Raw genomic sequence first — 23,200 nt, 5'->3', positions numbered from 1 at the left:
ACATACTATTATTATTTTACATGTTTTAAAACTTTATATATTGTATTTGGTTGAGCGTTCCCAAGATTCAGATTCAGCCCTAGATTCAGAGATTTGCTAGAAGTACTCACAGGACTGAAACAGGAGGGAAGGGGGCAGGGCACAACCTTTAAAAGAATAACATAACCCGAGGACACAACATAAACTGATTAGAACCAAATAGGTCCAAGGTGGCAGACGAGTCAACTTCCACTATACCCTCAGTATATGCTCATTGTAACACATAAGCAAGCTAAATGACACACCTACAGGCGCCATGATAGTTCCAAGGCTGACCATAAAGGTAAAAAATTAGGCAGTGGCCTGATTCCTAGAAATCCCCGCCCCTTCTCCCAAATAGCTGGAATACTCCTCCCACTCATTAGCCTATGCAATCACCCACCTCTATAAAAACTGACAACCCCATACCCTGGGGCTGCTCTCGCCTTTTGAGATGGCCCACACTCTGTGGAGTGTGTTTCTCTCCAAATAAATCCACGTCTTACCTCTGACTTTGTCTCTCACTGAATTCTTTCTGCGATGAGACATCAAGAACCTGAGCTTCATTAAGTCCTGAGACCAGGTGTGTGATCTCAGTTAAAAGACCATGGGTTCAAGTCCCAATCTGGATTTTGGCTGGGTTTGAGTCCCGGCCGGTGGGTTCAAGTCCCAGTTGGAGTTACACGGTTTCAGCACTAGGCTATAGTTGTACTCATGGCTAAGATTGATTACAGCAATGTATTTAGTATGGACACACACTGGATCATCAGAGAAAAGGACTGCAGGCTGAGTCTGAAAGAATCCATGTATAGGCTTTCTTATGCTCTCTCCCTCTCATGAGAGATCACACTAAGCACACACTTTCCCCCAGCACAAATGCAGCATGTGTGCCATGTTTCTGTCTAGAGAACCCATTAGAGACTCAGCACCCACAGTGCCACGTGGGCACTCTCTTCCCAGCATGTTTCAAAATTCCAGACTCTCAGAAGGAAAGCAGGTGTTTAGCATAAACCGTAATATGTTCAAATAGCCTGTGCATGGACTACTTTCATAAATTGAAATTCTACTATAGGAAGAGCTTTCCTTTCTCCCCTGTTTATAATATTTATTCAGTTGTGCATATCGATGTGGACTTGTGGGTTTTTATCTTATTCAGCGGGTCGTAACCTAATACTATTATTTTCTCAAAAAATATATACATATATAAAATAACACATATAAATATAATTTTTATTTTCTTAAGGGTGGGTTGCCCAATGCTCTGAATCTCTGGACCTTTTAGTTGAGTCCCCTCTGAGGCCCGGAACCTTCGCTCCACACTCAAGCTGTCCAGGGAAGTTTTAAGCGTGATACCCATCAACAGACCGGCAACCAATAGGTGCGAGCGTGGGAAAAGGGGACCGAAGACAGAGGAGCGGAATGGAGGGGTGAGGGGCGAAGCCAGGGAGCTGCGCAGCCATTGGAGGGGGTGGTGGTCGGGGGGTGGAAGAGGAAGGGGCAAATCCTAAGGCACCGCTGGGTCGGGACTGGGGCCCAGAGAGAGGAGGGATATCCCAGCCTGGGCCGCGAAGGGACCGGGCAGCGGAAGGAGAGGGGTGGGGCTTTGTTTGAAATGGCCCGAGGGGGCGGGGCTAACTCTCCGCCGCAGCCTACGGCCTGTCCCAACCTTAGGCCGGCTGCGGCCTCTGCGCGTCCGGGACCGGCTTTCCTACCTGCTCTTCTCGGTGTCTTGGGTCTGTCAGCCCCGCTGCCGGCCTCTCGAGGTCTCTGTCGGCCTGCTTCTTTACTTTTCGTGGTTTGTGTCCGCGTCCGCAGTCCCTTTCCTCTCTCCCCAGCGTTGGTCATTCTCCCAGGCTTCAGTGTCCGAGACGTGAGGGCTTGACCCCGCGCCCAGACCTACCCCAAGAGAGATGGAGGAGCCGGGGTCCCGCGCAGGTGAGTGGGGCTGGGAGACTGGAGAGCCCCCCAAAACGTGGGGCGCTGTGACTCTGGGGACAGGTTTGGCAGCACTTTCTGGGCTTAGGGAATCCAGTCTGCGGGGAATATTGGGTCAGACACACCCCAGTTGGCTAGGGTCTCAGACAGAGCCAGAAAGTATTTTTGGCTAGGTCTGTTTTTGTTTTCCTTCGACAGAAGCCAAACTTATTTAGAGATGAAAGGGATCTGAGACTGGGAAAACCCTTCTTACTAAAGGGGGTCTGTGGGCAGCAGAGAGCCCTGAGCTGAAACTTAGGAGACTTGGGCCTTGGTCCGGGTTTTATTACTGACTCATTGAGTGGCCTTAGAGGAGTTTATTCCCCTCTGTGGGCCTGAGTTTTCCCATGTGTACCATGAGAAGGGTTTGGACCACAGGATCTTCAAAGGCCTGACGTGTGATGGGTGCTCCTTAAGTATTAATAGTTAGGGGTGAATAAAGAAAGGCCTCCTTCTGGGGTTCACTGGAGGCTGCTTGGCGCTCTGGATTAATTGGAGTCTGCGGAGTTACACTTGAGAAAGCTTGAGAAATAGGTGATATTATCTCCATTACAAGTGAGGAAACTGAGGTTCAGAGGTGAATTTGACTTGCTAGTGTCAAAGCCAAGTCAGTCTTCAAAGTCCATGCTACACTATACTTTGTTCCAGTGAGAGAGCAGGGAGGGCTTGATTGAAAGGTGATTATATGGAGCGGCAGTTAATCACGTTGAGTCCTCTGCTAAAATGAACAACTCCAGAGCAAAACTGTATCTGATTCTTCTCTATCCCTAGCTCCCGGCTTATGGTTTGTGCAAAACAGTTTGGGTGTCAATGCCAGAGTCACCACCTGTGTTACCACTGTCATCAACATGATCAGCATAATTAATGAAAAGTAATGTTAGGGACTCTAATTGTTATAGTGATAGCAAAGCCATAAGTGAAATTGTGAAGACATCTGAATTTATAATACTTTTACTTACATAGTGCTTTAAAGTTTATAAAACATTTTTGAGTGGTTCTTCATTCAGTCATCTTAGGTAGGTATTATTGTCATCCACATTTTATAAGCAAGGAATCCAAGACCTAGAGAGATTAACTAGCACAAGGTCACACAGTAAGAACTTGTGCTTCTCCTTACGTGCTCTCTTCACTTCCTCTCCTTTTCTTTTTTCCTAGTCCTCCCTGCCCATTCCCATGCTTATTCTGTGTTTCATTCTTCTTACTACCCAGAGACATCCTGTTTTGGTGTTAACCAATAATCATGTGTTGGCTGATGATTAATAGTATTGATATTAACTTATATATCTTATAAGAGTTTAAAATATGACCTCTCCCAGAGGTGCAGAGGGATTCAAATACTTTTAAGAAGGGGAGTTGTAATTGTGGTTGTCGTTATCATCATCATCCTCCACAGGTTTCAAGGAGTAAAACTAGAATATGTAGTGATTGACAGTCTAAAAATAGTAACTGTCCTATATTGAGCTCATACTGTGTCATGGGCCCTGTAACAGACAATTAAACTTTTTAACTTAATTCTTTCACTCATTCTACTGAATCTTATAAATGAGGATCCAGAAGCATAGAGAAGTTAAATAACATGCCCAAGTTCATGCAGTCCTGGCCTGGTCCACACCTTATGTTCTAAACCATTACACTAGCTTGGCCCAGGGGCAGATCTTTACTTAGAAAAAAGCCTGACCCTCTGGCAGGAGAGCCTGAATTGGGGAGAGAGGTGTGCTCACGTATGGTGTAAGGAAGACAACTGAGAGCCCAGAATTGGAATGAGGGGAGGCTTTTCTTCCGGACTCAGGAGGCCACCTCCCCACCCCCTCAGACAGTGAGCTGTGATTCTTCTCGCTTTAGGTTAGGAACTAGTGAAATGAATTACTTATATGCTAAATGAATTCATATGCTAAATAAATCATTCATATGCTGTCAATGACAAAGCTTGTCTTGATTGACACTATGAGGCTGTAGCCCAAAGCAGTACAACTTTCCCCTTCAGTTCATTGCCCCGAAGGCTACCTGAGAGAGAGGTCTTAAATGCATACTTGATCTTGACATTCCTCTGCCAAACACTGTAGAGTGGCTCCCTACCTGTGGGAATAAACACCTTAATAAGGTATCAAAGCCTCCCAGGATTTGCACTCACCTGACCCCTTCAGTCCTACCTTTGCTCACAGCTTTTGCACTCCACTGTAGTCTACTGGATTACTGCGAGTCCCCACAGCTCACTGTGTTTTCTGTGACCTTTAGGCTTTTCACATCCACTCCCTCTGCCCTTCTCCTTTTCACCCTTCAGTTGGCTATAACCCACTGTTCATCCTTTAAGATCCAGCTCACCCATTCATTCAATCATTCAATGAATATTTGTCAAGTGCCTGTGAATTACCAGACAAGGTTCTAGGTGTAGAGGCATATCAGGGAATAAAACAGACATATCCCTGCCCTTCATGGAATTTCTATTCTGTGGGGTATATTAAATAAGTATAATATACGGGTGATGGTAAGTGGCATGGAGAATAGAGCAGGAAAATGGGATAGAGAGGGGCAAGGGAGCTGTCAGGGAAGACCTCACTGATTGGATGATGTTTGAATAGAGCTAAAGGTGAGGGAGTGAGGTCTGCCTATCTGAATGTTCCAGGCCCAGAGTATAAGGATGTGAGACAGGAGATCCCATGGCTTATTACCCCTCCAAAACTCCACCGCTGCTGCCTTCATCTAGACAGTTGCCCTTTTCTGTTTTCCTGCATGCTCTCATGTTGACCTCTAAAGCAGCACTTACTGCATGATATTGTAATTGTCTATGTATATGTCTGTTTCGCTCACCTGGATGTGGGTTTCTTGAGGGCAGGGACCTGTGATTCCTTTGTCTCCTCAGCACCTACCTTATGGTCTAACTTTCTGAGTGGGCACTCAGAAATATTTATTAAATAAATGAGTAAGGCCTTATGGGCCTCATTTTCACAGCCTGATTATTTTTACAAGTGATTTGGAAGACAGAGCTTGGATGACAGGTGGTGAGAGAAAATATAATAATTCTAAGCTTGGTTCTGTCTGTCTGATTGGATTCCCTTTTTGGGCCTCTGAGAAGTTGAACACCTGATTTTCTTTGAGAAATGTACCTAGAGATGTCCATTTTCAGCATTATGGCAGGCTAGCTAACCTATAAAATGGTGGATAAATATAACAAAGTCTTTTATAACTGAATTTGCAAGAAAGTAAGAGAAATCCCCAGGCCTAAAAACCAAGAGTAAACTGAAAACTGGAGAAGTTAGCCCCTTTACCTGACCTCAGCTGCCCTAGATGTTTGCATGTCCCACTTACCTAGAAGCTTGGGCTTTAATATACCTGCTGTTACAGTGAATGAAACTATGAGCCCACCAGGGTTTGACTCTGGTTGGAAGTGAGATCCCCGCATGAAGCTAGATGCCTTGAAAATCTGTATCCTCTGATCAAATGGAGAAGGAAAAAGGAATCTTACGACTGACAGAGATGACAAAGAAGATTGCCTCTTCTAGGCTCCAATAGAAGGGGAAAGTTTGCCTAGAGAATTCTTTTTTTTTTAATAAATAAATAAATTTATTTTAAAAAAGCAAGGGCTTCCCTGGTGGCGCAGTGGTTGAGAGTCCACCTGCCGATGCAGGGGACACGAGTTCATGCCCCAGTCCGGGAAGATCCCGCATGCCGCGGAGCGGCTGGGCCCCTGAGCCATGGCCGCCAAGCCTGCGCGTCCGGAGCCTGTGCTCCACAACAGTGAGAGGCCCGCGTACCGCAAAAAAAAAAAAAAAAAAACAGGACGAAGATTCCCATATAACTTTCATACAGACTTACCAATTTGTAACATTTTACCCCATTTGCTATATCATTTCCTCCATGTCTCTGTCTCTCTCTGTCTCTGTCCTTGTCTCTTCATGCATACATACATACATACATACATGCACATATACATAAGTGTGTGTGTCTAATATTTCTTCAGAATCACTTGAGACCAATTTGCACACATCATCCGCATCTACCTGCCTGGAGAATTCTTAACCACAGCCATTCCCTCATATGGATTTGGGTTTATGTTTATATTACCTGAATGGCCTAAAAACTCCACGCCAAGAAATTGACATTAGAAACCATCCGGACTGGTAATACCTCTGAATGCTCGGCAGAAGCACATACAGAATCTCTCTGGAGAGACACTTGACACAGGCTGCATAGGATTCCCACAGAGTCTGGAGGATAGACCTGTTAAATGAGAGTGCCTATTTTATGCTTTGTACTATTGAGATCATGTTACTTTTGTATAAAAAAATAAACATTTGAGTACATCTTTGCCTCCCAGTGATCTCCAGAAATGGAATGATAGAGCAGAACTTGTATACAAGCCAGCATTTGAATGTGGACACACGTTTATCTGCCTCCTATCCTTGCAGAGGTCATGGAAGAAATGACATCGTGCTCCTTCAACAGCCCTCTGTTCCAGCAGGAGGACGAGAGAGGGGTCACCTACCGGATCCCAGCCTTGCTCTATGTGCCCCCTACCCACACTTTCCTGGCCTTTGCAGAGAAGCGCTCCTCGAGCAGGGATGAGGATGCTCTCCACCTGGTGCTGAGGCGAGGGTTGAGGACTGGGCACTCAGTACAGGTGACTCCTTATCCCAGATCTGAGCCTAGGCCTCAGTTTCTACACTGCTCTGCGTATGTCAGTGTCTGTGTCTTTTCCCATCAATGCAAGAAAAGCCTTGTGTCAGAGCTGAGGAGGAAAAAAAGCAGTAACAGCAATGCTTTCAGTTACTGAGTACTTACTGTGTGCCAGGGGCACACTGAATCTCACAGCCATTCTGTGATGTAGGAACTATTGTCAGTCACATTTTACAGATGAGGAAACTGAGGCTCAGAGAGGTTGCTATTTGCTCAAGGTCACACAGCTATAATAAAGCAGTAAAAGCAGGCTTCCAACTCAGTCTCTGACTAGAGGCCTCCATAGTTTGTTCAGTTTGGCCAACATGTGGTGTGCTTTTCATTCACATTCTCCTTTATCCTCATAAGTCATCGAAAGAAGTAAGCATTGTTAATCCAGTTTTGCTGATGAGGGATCCTGGTGCTCCAACAGGTAGGTGGCTCGTTCACGCCCACAGCTACCAGGAGATGCGGGGGAGGATGACAACACCCATACTCCCGCTTCTCTTCCCCTTCCTGCTCTTCCTCTCCCCTGTGCTTTATGTGAGGTAAATATTATGAGGCCCGTTTTACAACAGGAAACTGGAGCTCGGAAGTAAAGTGACTTGCCTTAGGCACACACCTAATAAGAGGCAGAAATGGGTTTGGTGCCCTTGTCACTAAGTAGCACATGTTTACTGTGTTTTTATGGGGGACAGAATGGTTGCTGCTCTTGGGCCTATGAACTACAGGGTTACTTCAGATCCCATTTTTCTCATTGTTGCCTTTTATCTCTCAGAGATTGCTGAAGTGAGGATGAGGTGAGACAATGGGTTTGAGAGTTACACACATACATACATTTTTTATAAGAGGTACTTTAATCCCTCTAACCTGCTCTGCTTTCTACTCACAGAAACCTCACCATTAAAACTTCATGTCCATAGGGATGCCTTGTTTTGCTGTTACAGTGCAAATGCTGTTCTGCTGATGGTGGCCCTTGCCGGCAACCCCTGTCTTTGCTTTTGATGACTTACTCACATTTCCCTGTAGGGAAGTTTTTTACTTCAGGGAATTTCCATTCCCTGCTCTTACACTTTGTCACAAGTCTTTCTTACGGCTTCCCAGGGTCAAACCTCTGCTTATATCCCAGGTGTCCTGTAGCCCAACTTGGAGTTCTAGCTCTTTTGTTTCCTCCAGGACAGGCAATGCCTGTGGTTATGTTGCTCTGCTTTCTGTCACAGACAGTTGGGCGGTTAAGCGTTTTTTATCAGACCGTACCTGTTATATAACCTCACTGCCCAGTAGTCACACACATTCACAAATGTGTCCACTTTAACTCATTCTCTCTTCTCTTTATTTTATTCACATTAATTCTCTCATTTACTTAATTGTAGTATCTTAAAGTTAGAAGAATTATCAGCCCAACTTCTTTCCCAATATAGAAATCTTCTGTATTCCATTGGTAGCTACTAATAGCTTAATGGTTAAGAGCCTGGCTTTGGAGTCAGGCAAGACCTATCATTTATTGGCTGTGAACTTGAATACCTGACTCTTCTCTGTTTCATTGTCTGCAAAATATAATTAATGATAGTAGGAACTCAACATTAGTCATCTTCTATTAAGGGTCTACTTACACAACTCCTCAAATTAGGAACTTAATCCTGTAGCAACTGTTTTTGAATGAGACGATCTGTACTTCTCTATAATTACCCATTGGTCTTGTCCTACCTTCTGTACATTGTTTAGGTAAAGTCCCTTTTCTGGAGAACTGCTCTTTGATGTATCTGAAAACGGTATTCACACCCTCTGAGTCTTCTACTTTTGGGGTTCAACAGCTTCAGTTCTTTTAGCAGCTGCTTAGACCACAGTCTTGATTTGGTTTCTGGTCCCTTGAAAACTGTGATTACTGTCCTTGGGACCTGATGTGGGATGTCACTGTCTTTTTTCAAAATATGGTACTCAGAATTGAACTTAGGACCCTAGGGGTAGACTGACCAGCTCAGCAGTGAGGTGACTATCCCACCTTGTATCCTTTTTTTTTTTTTTTTTTTTTGCGGTATGCGGGCCTCTCACTGTGTGGCCTTTCGTTGCGGAGAACAGGCTCCGGACGCGCAGGCTCAGCGGCCATGGCTCACGGGCCCAGCCGCTTCGCAGCATGTGGTATCTTCCCAGACCGGGGCGCGAACCCGTGTCCCCTGTATCAGCAGGCAGACTCTCAACCACTGCGCCACCAGGGAAGCTCCACCACCTTGTATCCTTTTAATACAGCCTAAGGTAAAGTGACATTTACTTTTTTTTTTCTTAAATTTATTTACGTATTTATTTATTTTTGGCTGCATTGGGTCTTCATTGCTGCGCGCCAGCTTTCTCTAGTTGTGGTGAGCGGGGGAGCTAGTCTTCGTTGCGGTTCGCGGGCTTCTCATTGTGGTGGTTTCTCTTGTTGCAGAGCATGGGCTCTAGGCACATGGGCTTCAGTAGTTGTGGCTCATGGGCTCTAGAGCGCAGGCTCAGTAGTTGTGGCGCACGGGCTTAGCTGCTCCGCGGCATGTGGGAATCTTCCTGGACCAGGGCTCAAACCCATGTCCCCTGCATTGGCAGGCGGATTCTTAACCACTGACCCACCAGGGAAGTCCAACATTTACTTTTTTGGTAGCTGCATAAACGTTAAGTAGATGGTCAACTAAAACTTCCAAGACTTTTTCACATTTTTTGTTCTTTTTAAAACAGTTTTAATTGTGGTAAAATACACCTAATGTAAAACTTTCCATCTTAACCATTTTAAGTGTACATTGCAGTATTGTTAACTGTATTACATCGTTATGCAACAGGTCTCTAGAACTTATTCATCAGTGCATGACTGTAACTTTATACTCATTGAACAACTCATTTCCCCTACCTCAAGCCCCTAGAAATTACTATTGTACTTTGTTTCTATGAATTTGATTACATTAGATACTTCATGTAAGTGGAATCATGCAATATTTTGTCTTTTTCTGATTGGCTTATTTATTTAGTATAACATCCTCAAGGTTCATCCATGTCATAGCATTATGTCATGATTTCCTTCTTATTGTATGTTAATCTATTATTTCATTTATCCATTTCATTTATCCATTCATTCCTTTATCCATTTTGTTTATCCATTCATCGGTTGATGGACGCTTAAGTTGCTCCCACCTTTTGGCTATTGTGAACATGGGTGTGCAAATGTCTCTTCAAGACTGTTCTTTGAATTCTTTTGGATATAGACCTAGAAGTTGAATTGCTGGATAATGTGGTAATTCTATTGATATTTAAAATTTTTGAGGAACCTCCATACTGTTTTCCACAGTGACTGCACCATTTTGTATTTCTCCACATCCTCACCAACACTTACTTCGTTTTGTGGGGGGGTTTTGATAGTAGCCATCCTAATGGATATGAACTGATTTCATTATGATTTTGATTTGCATTCCTCTAATTATTAGCAGTGTTCAGTATCTTTTCATATGCTTGTTGGCCATTACATTTGTTGTTCTTTAATCACATTTCTCCATCTAAATTTTTAAGCCCAAGACTTGTTTTATCTCTGTCAAGCCTCAGCTTGTTTGTGTGCCATTGCTTCCACCTGGCTGAGATCATTTGGCTTCTGACGCTTTCATGTTTTGTTCACATTTTTTTCCAGCTTCATGTCAACTTTATATTAGACATATCTGGCCCATTTCATTTTCTCCTCTCAGCTAGTAAGGATGGCTGAGCTTCTGACTTTGCAATGACTAAACTGCCCAATAGTTTTTTTTTCTTCCTGTTCTTAAAGGGAGTATCTGTGTGAATGGATTTCTTATATCTTCCTGGATCCTGCTCAAGGTTGTTGATCGGAGCAATCTTAACCATCCAAATGAGTTTGCAGCTGTTACTTCTCATCAGATCACATATTCAGTGCTATCCATGAAGTGTTGGTTTCCCCACAGGGTGCTAAGGACACAGGGGTACTATCCCCAGGGTGACAATAGAAAATTAAATCTGCTCCCCAGACCCTCTTGTTGGCACTTGGAAGGGGGAGGAGGCACGTACTGGAGGAACGTGGAGAAGAGCCTCCATACATTGTTTATAGAGTATTGTTTCCATCTGAGAGCACTTCTGTGATCCTTCTTCCTTGCATCCCTTCTTCCTTCCTCCCACTTTCCTCCATTCCTCTCTCCCTCTGTCATCTTTCTTCCTTTCTCTTTCCCTTCCTTTTTTCTTCAACATTTACTGAGCACCTACCAAGTACCAGGCATTAAGTCAGGGGATGTTGTGAAGGGAGGGGCATACAAAAGTTGATAGACTCTGACCCCTCTTTGGGAAGAATTTGCACAACCAAATTGTAGAGAGAAAACAAAGCTGTGCACAGATGTAACTGTCCAAAACTCCCACCCAGAATCCACAAAGTGTCACAAGGCAGGTTTATGCAGAGTGAGGTGTTTCCTTAGGAGTTCAAATGCAGCTGGGATCAGAGAAGCTGTCGTGCAGGGCATGGCATCTAAGCTGATACTTGAAGTGGGTGTGTTAAAGATGAGCAGAGGGCTTCCCTGGTGGCGCAGTGGTTGAGAATCTGCCTGCTAATGCAGGGGACACGGGTTCGAGCCCTGGTCTGGGAGGATCCCACATGCCGCGGAGCAACTGGGCCCGTGAATCACAACTACTGAGCCTGCGCGTCTGGAGCCCGTGCTCCGCGACAAGAGGCCGCGATAGTGAGAGGCCCGCGCACCGCGATGAAGAGTGGCCCCCGCTCGCCACAATTAGAGAAAGCCCTCGCACAGAAACGAAGACCCAACACAGCCAAAATAAATAAATTAATTAATAAACGCCTACCCCCAACATTAAAAAAAAAAAAAAAAAGATGAGCAGAATAGAAGGTGATTTCTCCCTGGATTTCCCATATCCAGACACGGTCTTTTCCTTCTCTGACATCCACAGTGCTTTCTTTATCTCCTCTCCCTGGTGATGTCTTCGAGGCTCTGGAGTCAGCCCTGTGGGTGCCTTTTCTCTCCCTCTCAAGGCAGGCCTGGCTGCCCCTTCCTGCTGGTGGCCTTCTGAGTTTTGATTACCCAAGAGTCACAGGGAACTGAGGTCCCTGCCTCCATTGGTTTAAAATGCAGTCAGGGGGCTTCCCTGGTGGCGCAGTGGTTGAGAATCTGCCTGCTAATGCAGGGGACACGGGTTCGAGCCCTGGTCTGGGAGGATCCCACATGCCGCGGAGCAACTAGGCCCGTGAGCCACAACTACTGAGCCTGCGCGTCTGGAGCGTATGCTCCACAACAAGAGAGGCCGCGATAGTGAGAGGCCCGCGCACCGCGATGAAGAGTGGCCCCCGCTTGCCACAACTAGAGAAAGCCCTTGCACAGAAACGAAGACCCAACACAGCAAAAATAAATAAATAAATAAAATGCAGTCAGATCAGACAGAAATGTGGACTTCTCATGCATATAGTTTCCAGAGAGGAAGAAAACCATTTGAGAGGACTTAGGAAGCAATCTTTGATCAGGTAGCCAATCTGGGAGAGCTTGGTGGAGGAAGGTGGGCTTCTGCCCAATAATTAAGTTGACTTTGGCACATGATGTTTGAAGTGTTTACAGTGTACAAGGCACTCTGGTATAGAATGGGCTGCCCCAGAGATAGTGAGTTCCCTGTTCCTAGACCAGTTCAAGGAGAGACTGAATGGCCTTTATCCACAAGACTTAGAGGAGAATCTTCTGTAGGATGTGAGTTAGCACAAGGTCCTTATAACTCTGAGATTCTGTGATCTGAGCATTGCTTAATAATAGGCTTTCCTCATTCATGCAGGAGTTAATTTTTTTAAATCTTATTTTTTGTTTTAGGTAGTTAACACTTTCATATTGCTGAAGAATAAAAAACATTGTAAAAAGGTGTATACATCCCATTCCCAGTCCTCTGCCTCTTATAGGCAGTCACTATTGTTTCTTATGTATCCTTCTAGTGCTTCTTCATACAGAAACGAAGTACAAGTATATAGTCTTTTTTAAAAATTTTAAAAAAAATTTATTTTTGGCTGCATTGGGTCTTGGTTGCTGCATGCGGGCTTCCTCTAGTTGCAGGAAGCGGGGGCTACTCTTTGTTGCGGTGCACGGGCTTATCATTTCAGTGGCTTCTTGTTGTAGAGCACAGGCTTTAGGTGCATGGGCTTTGGTAGTTGTGGCATGCGGGCTCAGTAGTTGTGGCTCACAGGCTCTAGAGTGCAGGCTCAGTAGTTGTGGCACACAGGCTTAGTTGCTCCACGACATGTGGTATCTTCCTGGCCCAGGGCTCAAACCCTTGTCCCCTGTGTTAGCAGGCAGCTTCTTTTTTTAACCCCTTTCCAGACAGGATATGAGGCAACTGATTATAACACTGTACTTTCTGTGTTAATTAATTTATAACATTAGACTAAAGATGGAGTAACTTTAATATATTCTAAACATTACATCTTGAGAAGCCTTCACAGTGTCTTTTATGTTAAAGGTGGACAATATATGTTTTTTATATAAATAAATGAATGAAGTCAAACAACATGACCAATCTCAGTGAACTCTGTAACTCCACAGTTACGTTATGTAACTATTAGAGTTATTACATTGTGGTGGCAGGCAGATTCTTAACCGTTGCGCCACCAGAGAAGTCTAAGTATATAGTCTTAATACTACCTTAAAAATGTTTTTCATGTAAAGTGATAACAGATACAGAAAACATAATTGTCAAATGCACAAAACATAAATGTCAGCTCTGTGAATTGACAAAGTCAACACTTGTGGACTCACACTCAGCTCAAGAAATAGAATATTGCCAGCACCTCAGAAGCTTCTCATTCCCCCTCTCTTCTTCCCCAAAGGTAATTACTAGCCTGATTTATAGCTCTAGAGTTTTGCTTGGTTTTAATCTATGGACTCTTTATGTTTGGCTTCTTTTGTTCAGTATTCTTGAGGTTTATCCAGATTGTTGTATACAGCTTTATTTGTTCATTTTCATTGTTACATAATTTTCCATTGTATGACTATACACAATGAATTGATCCGTTCTGCTGTTGTTGCCAATTCAGGTTAGTGATTATGTGTATAGACACTGCAGCTCTGAATATTCTGCACGTGTTTTTCAGTACTACGTGCATGCTTTTTGCTGGGTTGATATCTAGAAATGGTGTTACTGGATTAGAGGGTATGTCTATATTCTACTTTAGTAGGTAATGCCAGCCAGTTTTCTAGAGTGGTGGTTGTGAGGGCTGGTCTACTCCAGTTTCACCTGCACTTCTCGGACTTAGCCCTTTAAGGTTCCAACTCAAAGCCTGGTGGGTTTACCAGGGCCTCTAATTTTTGTCCTGCTAGCCCCGTAGGGCTGTCAGATGAGTTGTTTGGCTTCTCAGCTTTTCAGTTACCTCTTTGAGAATTAGTAGAGATACCTGAGGGGAAAAGGTACTCAAAATACCACGTCAGCCGCTCTGAATGAACTTTCAGTTCTTGGCCTGTAATTCTTCATGGCCTTGTGTGCTCTCTGGTGCTTTCAAATGATGTTTTTGTCTTAATTTTTTTTCATCTATCCTAGTTCTCAGTAGAAAGTTTGGTTCAAATTACCTGGTTTGTTGTAATTGGAAGTCCTTTTCCTTCACATTTTCATTTTTTTCTTCTCTTTCTGTTGAGTTGTCTGATCTTGCTCTTTGCCCAGTTCTGTTGGAGTTTTTGGAAATTTTCTTACCAATTTCTAATATTGTTTTAAAAATATATTAAGGAAATTAGGTCTTTGTGGTATGTCTGATTAGGCATTATTTCATTTTATCCTTACATCCCCTCTGTGAGCATGTTATTACATCCTCCATTTAATTGATGAGGAAATGGAGGTGAAGTGAGATTTAGTAACTTGCCCAAGATCACGTGATGAGTGGTGAAGGTGGGGTTTGAACTAGGTGTCTCTGACTCCATGCTTGAGTTTTTAATGACGTCGTTATGAATTGCCTCCTGGGGTAGTAGAGGAAGGAAAAAAAATCTTTGTCTTAAATTTCCCTTTATTTGCCTAAAACTTCCCTATGTGTTGGCCTTTCTTTTCTCTTTCTTTCTTTATTTTTTGGGGGGGAGGTGTCCTTTCTTTTTAAAAATATTTATTTTGCTCCTATCATGTGCTAGGCACTGGCAATACAAAATCAGAATAATTTGGTTTTTACCTTCAAAGGACTCATACTCTAGGAAGGGAGCCAGGCACATAAAAAATTACAGACATACCTCATTTTATTGCACTTTGCTTTACTGTGCTTCACAGATAATGCGTTTTTCACAAACTGAAGGTTTGTGGCAACTTTGCATCAAGCAGGTTGGCACCATTTTTCCAACAGCGTTTGCTCACTTTGAGTCTCTGTGTCACATATTGGTAATTCTTGCGGTATTTCAAACCCTCCACCAGCAGAAAGATTGTAACTTGCTGAATGGCGGTTAGCATTTTTTTAGCAATAAAGTATTTTTAAATTAAGGTATGTACATTATTTTTTTTGACATAATGCTATTACACACTTAACAGACTACAGCCTAGTGTAAATATAAATTTACCAAAATTCCATGTGACTCACTTTATGGCGACATTCGCTTTATTGCGGTGATCTGGAACCGATTGCCTTTGGTAAGGGTGGGGAGGGAACCTCATGCAAGGTTTCATAAAGGAGGTGACTTTGAGTTGAGTTTTGGATGATGAATTGGGCATGTAGACAAAGTGCAGAAGAGTGTTCCAGACAGAGGGGACAGCACGTACAATACCTAGCATTGCCTCTTTGCAGCTGATAAGTTATCCCATAATATTTGAGAATTCAGTGAACACTTGGGCCTTCGTGATTTTATAGATTTCAGTACCATTTATTTCTTATCTCTGAGAAGTATTCATGCTTTTTTATTTATTTATTTATTTATTTATTTATTTATTTATTTATTTATGGCTGCATCGGGTCTTAGTTGAGGCACGCAGGATCTTTTGTTGCGGGATCTTTCCATGCAGCATCTTTTGTTGTGGCGCACGGGCTTAGTTGCCCCGCGGCATGTGGGATCTTAGTTCCCCGACCAGGGATTGAACCCGCATCTCCTGCATTGGAAGGCGGATTCTTAACCACTGGACCGTCAGAGAAGTCCCCAGTATTAATGCTTTTAATGAGCCTCATGTCTTCCTATTAGTCTTTCACTCCTGCTCTTTCTCCCTTCCCCTTGTCTAGTGGGAACCCCTGAAGCCACTGATGGAAGCCACATTACCTGGGCATCGGACCATGAACCCCTGTCCTGTGTGGGAGCAGAAGAGTGGCCGTGTGTACCTATTCTTCATCTGTGTGCGGGGCCATGTCACTGAGCGTCGACAGATTGTGTCAGGCAGGAATGCTGCCCGCCTCTGCTTCATCTGCAGTCAGGATGCTGGCTATTCATGGAGCGAGGTGAGGGACCTGACCGAGGAGGTCATTGGCCCAGAGGTGGAGCACTGGGCCACGTTTGCTGTGGGCCCAGGTCATGGCATCCAGCTGCAGTCGGGGAGGCTGATCATCCCTGCATACGCCTACTACATCCCTTACCGGTTCTTTTGCTTTCGGCTACCATATAAAGCCAGGCCTCATTCCCTGATGATCTATAGTGATGACCTAGGAGCCACATGGCACCATGGCAGGCTTATTAAGCCCATGGTGACAGTGGAGTGCGAAGTGGCAGAGGTAACTGGGAAGGCTGGCCACGCTGTGCTGTATTGCAGTGCCCGGACACCAAATAGGTGCCGGGCGGAGGCTCTCAGCACCGACCATGGTGAATGCTTTCAGAAACCAGCTCTGAGCCAACAGCTCTGTGAGCCCCCTCATGGCTGCCAAGGCAGTGTGGTGAGTTTCCGGTCCCTGGAGATCGCAAATGGGTGCAAGCACCCTGCTGGCAAAGATGCTCCTACCATTCAGCAGAGCCATCTGCTGGACAGCTCACTGAGGCTAGAGCCAGAAGCTAGAACCCTGTCAGAATCATGGCTCTTGTACTCACACCCAACCAGTAAGAACCGGAGGGTCGACCTAGGCATCTACCTCAACCAGAGCCCGTTGGAGGCTGCCTGCTGGTCCCGTCCCTGGATCTTGCACTGCGGGCCCTGTGGCTACTCTGATTTGGCTGCTCTGGAGGAGGAGGGCTTGTTTGGGTGTTTGTTTGAATGTGGGACCAAGCGGGAGTGTGAGCAGATTGCCTTCCGCCTGTTTACAGACCGAGAGGTCCTGAGCCACGTGCAAGGGGACAGCACCAGCCCTGGTAGGAACTCTGAGCCAACTCAGAACTGATTGGCTTAGGACCCAACTTCCCATCGAAGGGCTACCATAGGAGGCAACCACAGCCTGGACAGTGGAGGCCAGGATAACAGAGGTTACTGAAGTCTGCAGAGAATCCAAAAACGTAATATTCTGCTCCCTACCTTTCTTCACTTCTCCAAAGAGCAAAATGAAAATGTTGCCATAGCTACTGCAGTCGAGAGGGCACTGAAGTGTGAGTTGAGAGACGATGATGCAGTCCTGGCTTTTCCACTGGCTTGCTTTGGGACCTCGGGCATGTCACCTGTACTCTGTGGGCCTCAGGTCTCCATCTGTAAAATGAGAGGATTGGGTCTGTGGTTTCTCTTCTTCCCATCCCTAGGAAAGGCAGAGCGCCTGCAGGCTCCCTGATCAGCACGTCCTGGCTGCATATAGGACTCTTATCTCAAAATGGAAGTCAGAGGACTCAGCTTTTCAAATGACTCGCCACTCATCCAAGTATGAGGTTGCAAGCAGGTGTCATGGCACAAAGGAAGATGTGGGTGGATTGTTATGTTTTTAACAACAAAACACACACATCCTTCTAATCATGCTCAGAGCTCTACAGGCTCACTGTTCTAGAGGAATTGGGCAAAATAGTAGAATCATGAGGTCACTTACCTTCTCCAGCTTTGCAGCTCTACTCAACCTTCCCTTATCCAGAAAGCATTATCTCCTAGGGAGAAAATGAGAAGCTCAGTGTCAGTGGTCCTTGATGATGGTACTTATTGTTTCTGATGGCATGACTCCTATGAAGGATCAACTTGAAGTTCATTTATTAGGATAGTTCTTGATGGGAAATGGACATGGGTTAGGACTTTAAAGCATTGGACAAAACTTCCCACAGTCTCTGCCCTCAAGGAGTTCACAGTTTATGGGGCTAGAAGAGGGAGAAAAGTCAAGAAAATAAATGCAGCTGGTAGGGTAGGTTGTAGATGTTGGGCTGTAACTTGGGGTGATGGTAGCTCCTGATGTCATTATCTTAGTTGTATCCTCATTGTGCCTGGAGTCATCTGCCCCAGAGCTTGCCCAGACTGCTGGCTTTCTCAGTTTGTTTTTCTCAGAATGTTGTCCTGGCCCAGCCACTCCTTTACCCATGGGGAAGGTCTTCACCATTAGGAAGGTCTCTGGACTCCCAAAGCTCTGAATCAGGCGTATTTGTTCAGACCTACTGGAATCACTGTTGGGGAAGTAGGGATGCCTCTTTGTCTAATAGATTTGGGGCTGAACTTTGCCCGTGCTGGTTCTCTCAGACGAAAACAGATGGTCGCTCTTACTTTTGACTGTTTCCCCCATGAGCCTGTTACTGCGACAAATATTCTATCATGAGAGATATCTTTTTTTGTCCCTATTTTGGGAGGATAATGCCTTAAACAGGCATCAGGTAAATATATTTCGTGCTGAGTAATGACCCTGGAGAGCAAGTCTTAGTCATGGAACACAGCCTAGGAAGCTGGGGGTTGCAGTCATACCAGTCAGATGGCAGAGAGTGCTACAGGATGGAAGGAGAGATTAGCTTCACCTACTTTAGTGTATGGCTTAAGCCCAGGGCTTAGAGGGGCTTTTAAAAATCCCCTTAGCCTCTCATACATTTGCTAAAGTTATCTTCCCAATACACAGTTATGATCATGCATTCACTCATTTATACATTTATCTAAATATTTCTGTAATTGAGTGTCTAGGCATAATGTGAGATACTTTCTATTGCCATTCCCTGGTTGAAAATCATTTGTGGCTTCTAATTGCCTACTAAAGGGTGTTTACATTTAGCCTGGCCTGTAGGACCTTCAGTTGTTGGGTGAAATAATGAATACTCATCTGTACTTCTTTATATTGAAGCCACTATCAGAGAAGGCCTCCATCAAGTTGGCAAGTGGAGGGGATGGGGCTTTGGGAGTGGGCGGAGTCGGTGATACAGGGAGGAGCTGGGGAGGGGAGAGGACTGAAGGGCAGTCCCCTCCTGACTAGTGGGAACTCCGTGTTCAGCAAAGCTGTCATGGGCACCATACCCCAAATAGACAGGAATAGGGAACGTGGCTAAGTTCTAAAACCAGAGCTAAAGGATGGAGAAAATGAGAATACGAAGACTTCTTTGGGGCCATCCAAGAAGGGAGTCAAAGAAGGGAGCTCAGTCACATGCCAGTGTGGACCACAGATGTCCAGTTCTCGTAAGAAGTCCATCCATCTCTAAATTGCCCTCCCCTTTCTCCTTCCCCTTTGCTTCATGTTTGCTTCTCTTTGGTGCCTAGCAGTGAAACTCTTAGTAGGCGCAGAGGCTATGTGCATATTTCACGAATAGCCACAAAAGAGGATCGAGGACAGGGGTAATCCGGAATGAGGATTAGAGAGAGGAACAGAGGGGTGATGGCAGCTGTGAAGGAAAAGAACAACAGGTAGGAGTCCTAACACCTTTAGGAAGGGAGAGAAAGGGGTGCAGACATGAAGCCCAGGCTGGAGAAATGGTGTAGGTGGTGGCCGCTGTGAAGAAGAAATGACAACAGGTTGCAGCTAGTCCCCGAAATGTGTGGGAAGGGAAAGAGGCCCGCACAGGTTAGGCTGCAGACAAGTTCCGACCCAGCCCTGTAACTTTAAGCTGTCTCTGTGCCAGGTGACCAACGAAAACAGCTGTAGGCGCTCCAACTCTGTTAGTGTCAGTTACCCAAGGTCTTCAGGGCCCTGGGACCTATACCATGATACTGGTCCCCTAACTGAGCCCATTTCAGCCACTGTCAGGTTGGGAGAATGGAAAAGATAGGGCAGGTGATGGCAGCTGTGAAGAAAAGAGGAAAGCAGACTGGAGGTCGCTAATCTAGCGCATGAAGAGAGGACTGTGTAGGCTGTGGTCCTTTGACCCCAGAGGCCGTCCTGGTTCACTCACTCCTAGGCTCCTAACCTTTACCATGGGCCCTCGTTATTTGGACCTGTTCCTCCTGGTCACCAGTCTCCCCTCAGATATCCACAGGATGTCATGCAGTTGCATCCACAGATAAGAGACCTTGCACCCTGCCTGTTGGATAGCCCAAGGGACCCACAGAGGTCAGCCGGAGGCTGCACAATCCCCTCCCCGAGGCAGTAGGATTCATTACTTCCACTTTGGCCAGATTAGGCTGCTCAGTCTTCTCTAAGCTGTGAAATTTCCCCACTGTGTCATCCGCTGGCTGTTGTGTCATCCTTTCCTGTGCTCCAAAGCACACGGCCTGAGCCTCTCTTTGGTCCTTATCACAGGCTGCCCTGTGTTATTGTCCGTGTTGCTGCCTAGCCTAGGCCTCTGCTAGGCTGTGAACTCCTCGAGGGCCAAGTTTGTCTGACTGCTTTCTGCATCCTTTTTACCTTGAGTCACAACGACTTATTTATAAATACATGATTTTTCTTTCATATTCTGAATTCCCTGAAAGTAAGGACTGTGTCTGATCCCTCTCTTTGTCCTCTGCACCCGGCACAGGGCCTGGCACAGAATAGACAGCAGTAAAGTTACGCTGAATGGACAAGAAGTCAAAGGCCCTTGGCCTTCTGGAGCTAAGTGAGAGGCCAGGGCAAGTTTCCCCAAGGGAGAAGCATGTTGTGTCCCTCGGTGGCTTGTACTCTCAGCCTGCTGAGCACTTGTCCTAAATGAGTCTTCTCTGTGGGGGCCTGTATCCAGGCCAGTCACAGTACTTCCTGGGAATGAGCTGCTCTCTGGCTTGAGCTTGGTCCTGCCTGGAGGTCCCAGGTTCACAGCCCAAGTCTAAAGCCAAGCCTTGACCTGGGGTTCCCATTTCACTGGCATGTCCCCTCTGTCCCTGATTGGGTTTTCTGTAACTGTTACTCCTCCAGGGAGATGCTGGGGCTCAGCGTGTTTGAGCGTGCCTTGGTTCTGTGCTACCACGTGCCAGAAATGCTCTCTGTACTGTAAGAACTACCATGACTCTTTGAAACAAGGAAGGTGAATAAAGAGCTTTATTCTGATGGCTACTGTTTCTGATTTTTGTTGCTTTTGTTAAAGAAACTGAGTTATCATCCTAATACTTATATCTAGTTTGTAGCCAGCTTCTTTCAAAAAATGGATTTTGAAGCACTTTCTTGCTTTTCATAAGAACTTTTACTTTCAGAAAATCTTATTAATAATAATCCTTTGCATTTTTACACATTGTCATTTGAACATAGTTACCTACTGAGGGAAGCAGGACAGAGATTAGCGTGACTGGTTTGGTTGCATATTACATACTAGCTATTAAGTGGAGGAACTGGGATGCACAGAATCACCCCTGTCTGACACCAGCCCCATGCTGTCACTGCACGTCTTTTTCTATTTTGAAAATAACCTTGAGGTTCTCAAATTGAAGCTGGAGAGTCCACAAATGTTTACCTCAGTGAAGTGGGGTGATAGCTTTAACTTAACTCATGATTTTTACTTGACTGTTTGTTCCATTGAAATGCTCAATGCACTGGCTGAATTTCGACAAATGTTTCCACATAACTCAAGTTCTATCAGTAGGTCAGTCTGCTCCTCTTCAAACAAATTGACTACTGACAAGCTTTCAAATGGACCTACCTTTCATCATAACACTGAGTTATATAAAGATGAAAGAATAAATGAAGTTTGGAGAACTGCTAATTTACCTCTTAAAATTGTTTTACAAAAATTATATAATCATTTTTTAAAAATCCAGTGATCTATTTTATTTTTGTGTGTTCTTTTAGATTGCTTAATGTCTGAAGGACCTCGGAGCTTGAGAGGAATATGCACTACTACATAAACTTTAGTGCTCGTTAAACTCATATTCAATAAAACATTGAAAACCTCTTGAATATTGAAACAATGGCAAATTTGATTAAACTGGCTTAAACATAAATACCAGTTACAAATTTAGTGTAGTTGATCCTTTTGAACATTCCAAATAGTAGCTAAAACATACGTAAATCCAATGAGTATAAAACATATACTAAAACAGAGTACAAAAGAGCTGATGCCAGGGTTTTAACTTTGGTACGTATTGTTATTACACCTTTTGGGAATTCGAACATTCAAACCTCTCTAGAGTTTTAGTATCTTAAGAGATTTTTTTCCCCTACCTGCTTAGGGATTTAGTAATAGCAGATCCAAAGGAAAAAGAATACAATTTCAGATAAGCTCTCTTTTCTACCGGAAGCATTAAACTGAGAGGTCGGAGGCTTGGAAACACAGATAGCCACCTTCTCCTTGGCTGGTGGGTGATGCGGCAGAAGCCTGAAAGGACTGGAGCCAGGCCGCAACAGTCCCGATGATATCCACTAGGGTCCTCCCTGTTATGGGAACCTATAACCCCCAACCATTGTTTGATTATTATTTTATTTCTTAAGCCAGTTTGGGCTGGATGTATACAGCTTGCAGCCAGAAGAATATAACCATATTCAGAGAAAATTTGATTAGTCGCTACTACAACCTGTTAGTCACTACCTGGAGAAGAACTACAAGCCACGAGAAATTAACCTTCAGTCTAGTCTACTAAAGTGATTGACAGTGTTACCAAAAGGGTGCATTACCAGGAGAGACACTAGGATAGAATGGAGGAAAGACTGGATTAGGAGGAGTCAGGAGTCCAGGGTCTCTGGGTTGACACTGACTTGACGGGTGATTTTGTGTCAGCCACTGGCCCTCCTTGGGAACCCATTTATTCAGCTACAGCAGGAGCATGCTCCTAGCCCCGCCACTCACCAGGGAGTTGTGTGGATCTGATGACCTAGTGAGTCCTCAAAAGCGTTCGAGGAAATAGTGCGATTTCATGTAAATAGGGGATGAATGACCTTTCACCCATTGTTCTTCACTGGCAACACTGGATAGTAGAATGCTGAAAATGAGGGTGATAGATGGAGGGGTGGAAGGCAGGGCCCACTGAGGAGGGCACTCCAAGGCTGCACAGCCATCTTGCCTCATCTCCGTCACATCCTTAGCAAACCACAGGCCGCATAATTTTGCCCAACCTTCTGACTTTGCCAGGGACCTTTTGCTCCCTTAGTAAGGAATGTCTCAGTCTGTATACAGAAGAGGGAAATCTCAACCCCAAGTAGGAAGGGACTTGGTCTGAGTCATTGCTGTTCTCCTGTGCCCACCATAGGGTCAGGCATAGCACAGTACAGGAAAGAAGATGTGAGGGGAGTAACACTTATAAAGTGCCTACTGTGTGTTTTGAGTTACACATACATTCTCTCCTTTAATTCAACAATTACATGAGAGATTCCAATGTCACGCAACTGTAAGTGATGAATTCAGATCTGATTCCAAACCTGTATTTTTGTCATGTGGCAAAGAGGCAGAACTGTGGGTGATGCTTACCT

At 44.8% G+C, this 23,200-nt stretch overlaps 1 protein-coding gene across 3 annotated transcripts; it reads left to right on the top strand.

Moving 5' to 3' along the window:
* Window positions 1-1,407: 1,407 nt before the first annotated feature.
* On the top strand, window positions 1,408-20,967 carry NEU3 (neuraminidase 3). Of its 3 annotated transcripts, XM_082660756.1 has the most exons (4): window positions 1,408-1,445; window positions 1,872-1,953; window positions 6,399-6,610; window positions 15,821-20,967. In XM_082660756.1, the coding sequence occupies exons 2-4, from the start codon at window positions 1,929-1,931 to the stop codon at window positions 16,898-16,900; spliced, it is 1,317 nt and encodes a 438-aa protein (XP_082516882.1). In that variant the 5' UTR covers window positions 1,408-1,445; window positions 1,872-1,928; the 3' UTR covers window positions 16,901-20,967. The 3 variants fall into 3 exon arrangements, with proteins under 3 accessions (XP_082516882.1, XP_082516883.1, XP_082516881.1); XM_082660757.1 differs by lacking the exon at window positions 6,399-6,610 and having other exon boundaries at window positions 1,414-1,445; XM_082660755.1 differs by lacking the exon at window positions 1,408-1,445 and having other exon boundaries at window positions 1,580-1,953.
* The last annotated feature ends 2,233 nt before the right edge of the window (window positions 20,968-23,200 follow it).

Source organism: Grampus griseus, assembly GCF_964374135.1.
Source record: "Grampus griseus genome assembly, chromosome: 8".
Classification (NCBI taxonomy): Eukaryota; Metazoa; Chordata; class Mammalia; order Artiodactyla; family Delphinidae; genus Grampus; species Grampus griseus.
The sequence above is the reverse complement of the archived record's forward strand: the minus strand, read 5'-3'. Positions and strand labels throughout refer to the sequence as shown.

Excerpts from the sequence above, each read along its gene's own strand:
- NEU3 (XM_082660756.1), top strand. The coding sequence starts at position 1,929 with ATGGAGGAGCCGGGGTCCCGCGCAG. Across the intron at positions 1,954-6,398 it reads GGAGCCGGGGTCCCGCGCAG|AGGTCATGGAAGAAATGACA; the intron begins GTGAGTGGGGCT and ends CTATCCTTGCAG. Across the intron at positions 6,611-15,820 it reads GGACTGGGCACTCAGTACAG|TGGGAACCCCTGAAGCCACT; the intron begins GTGACTCCTTAT and ends CCCCTTGTCTAG.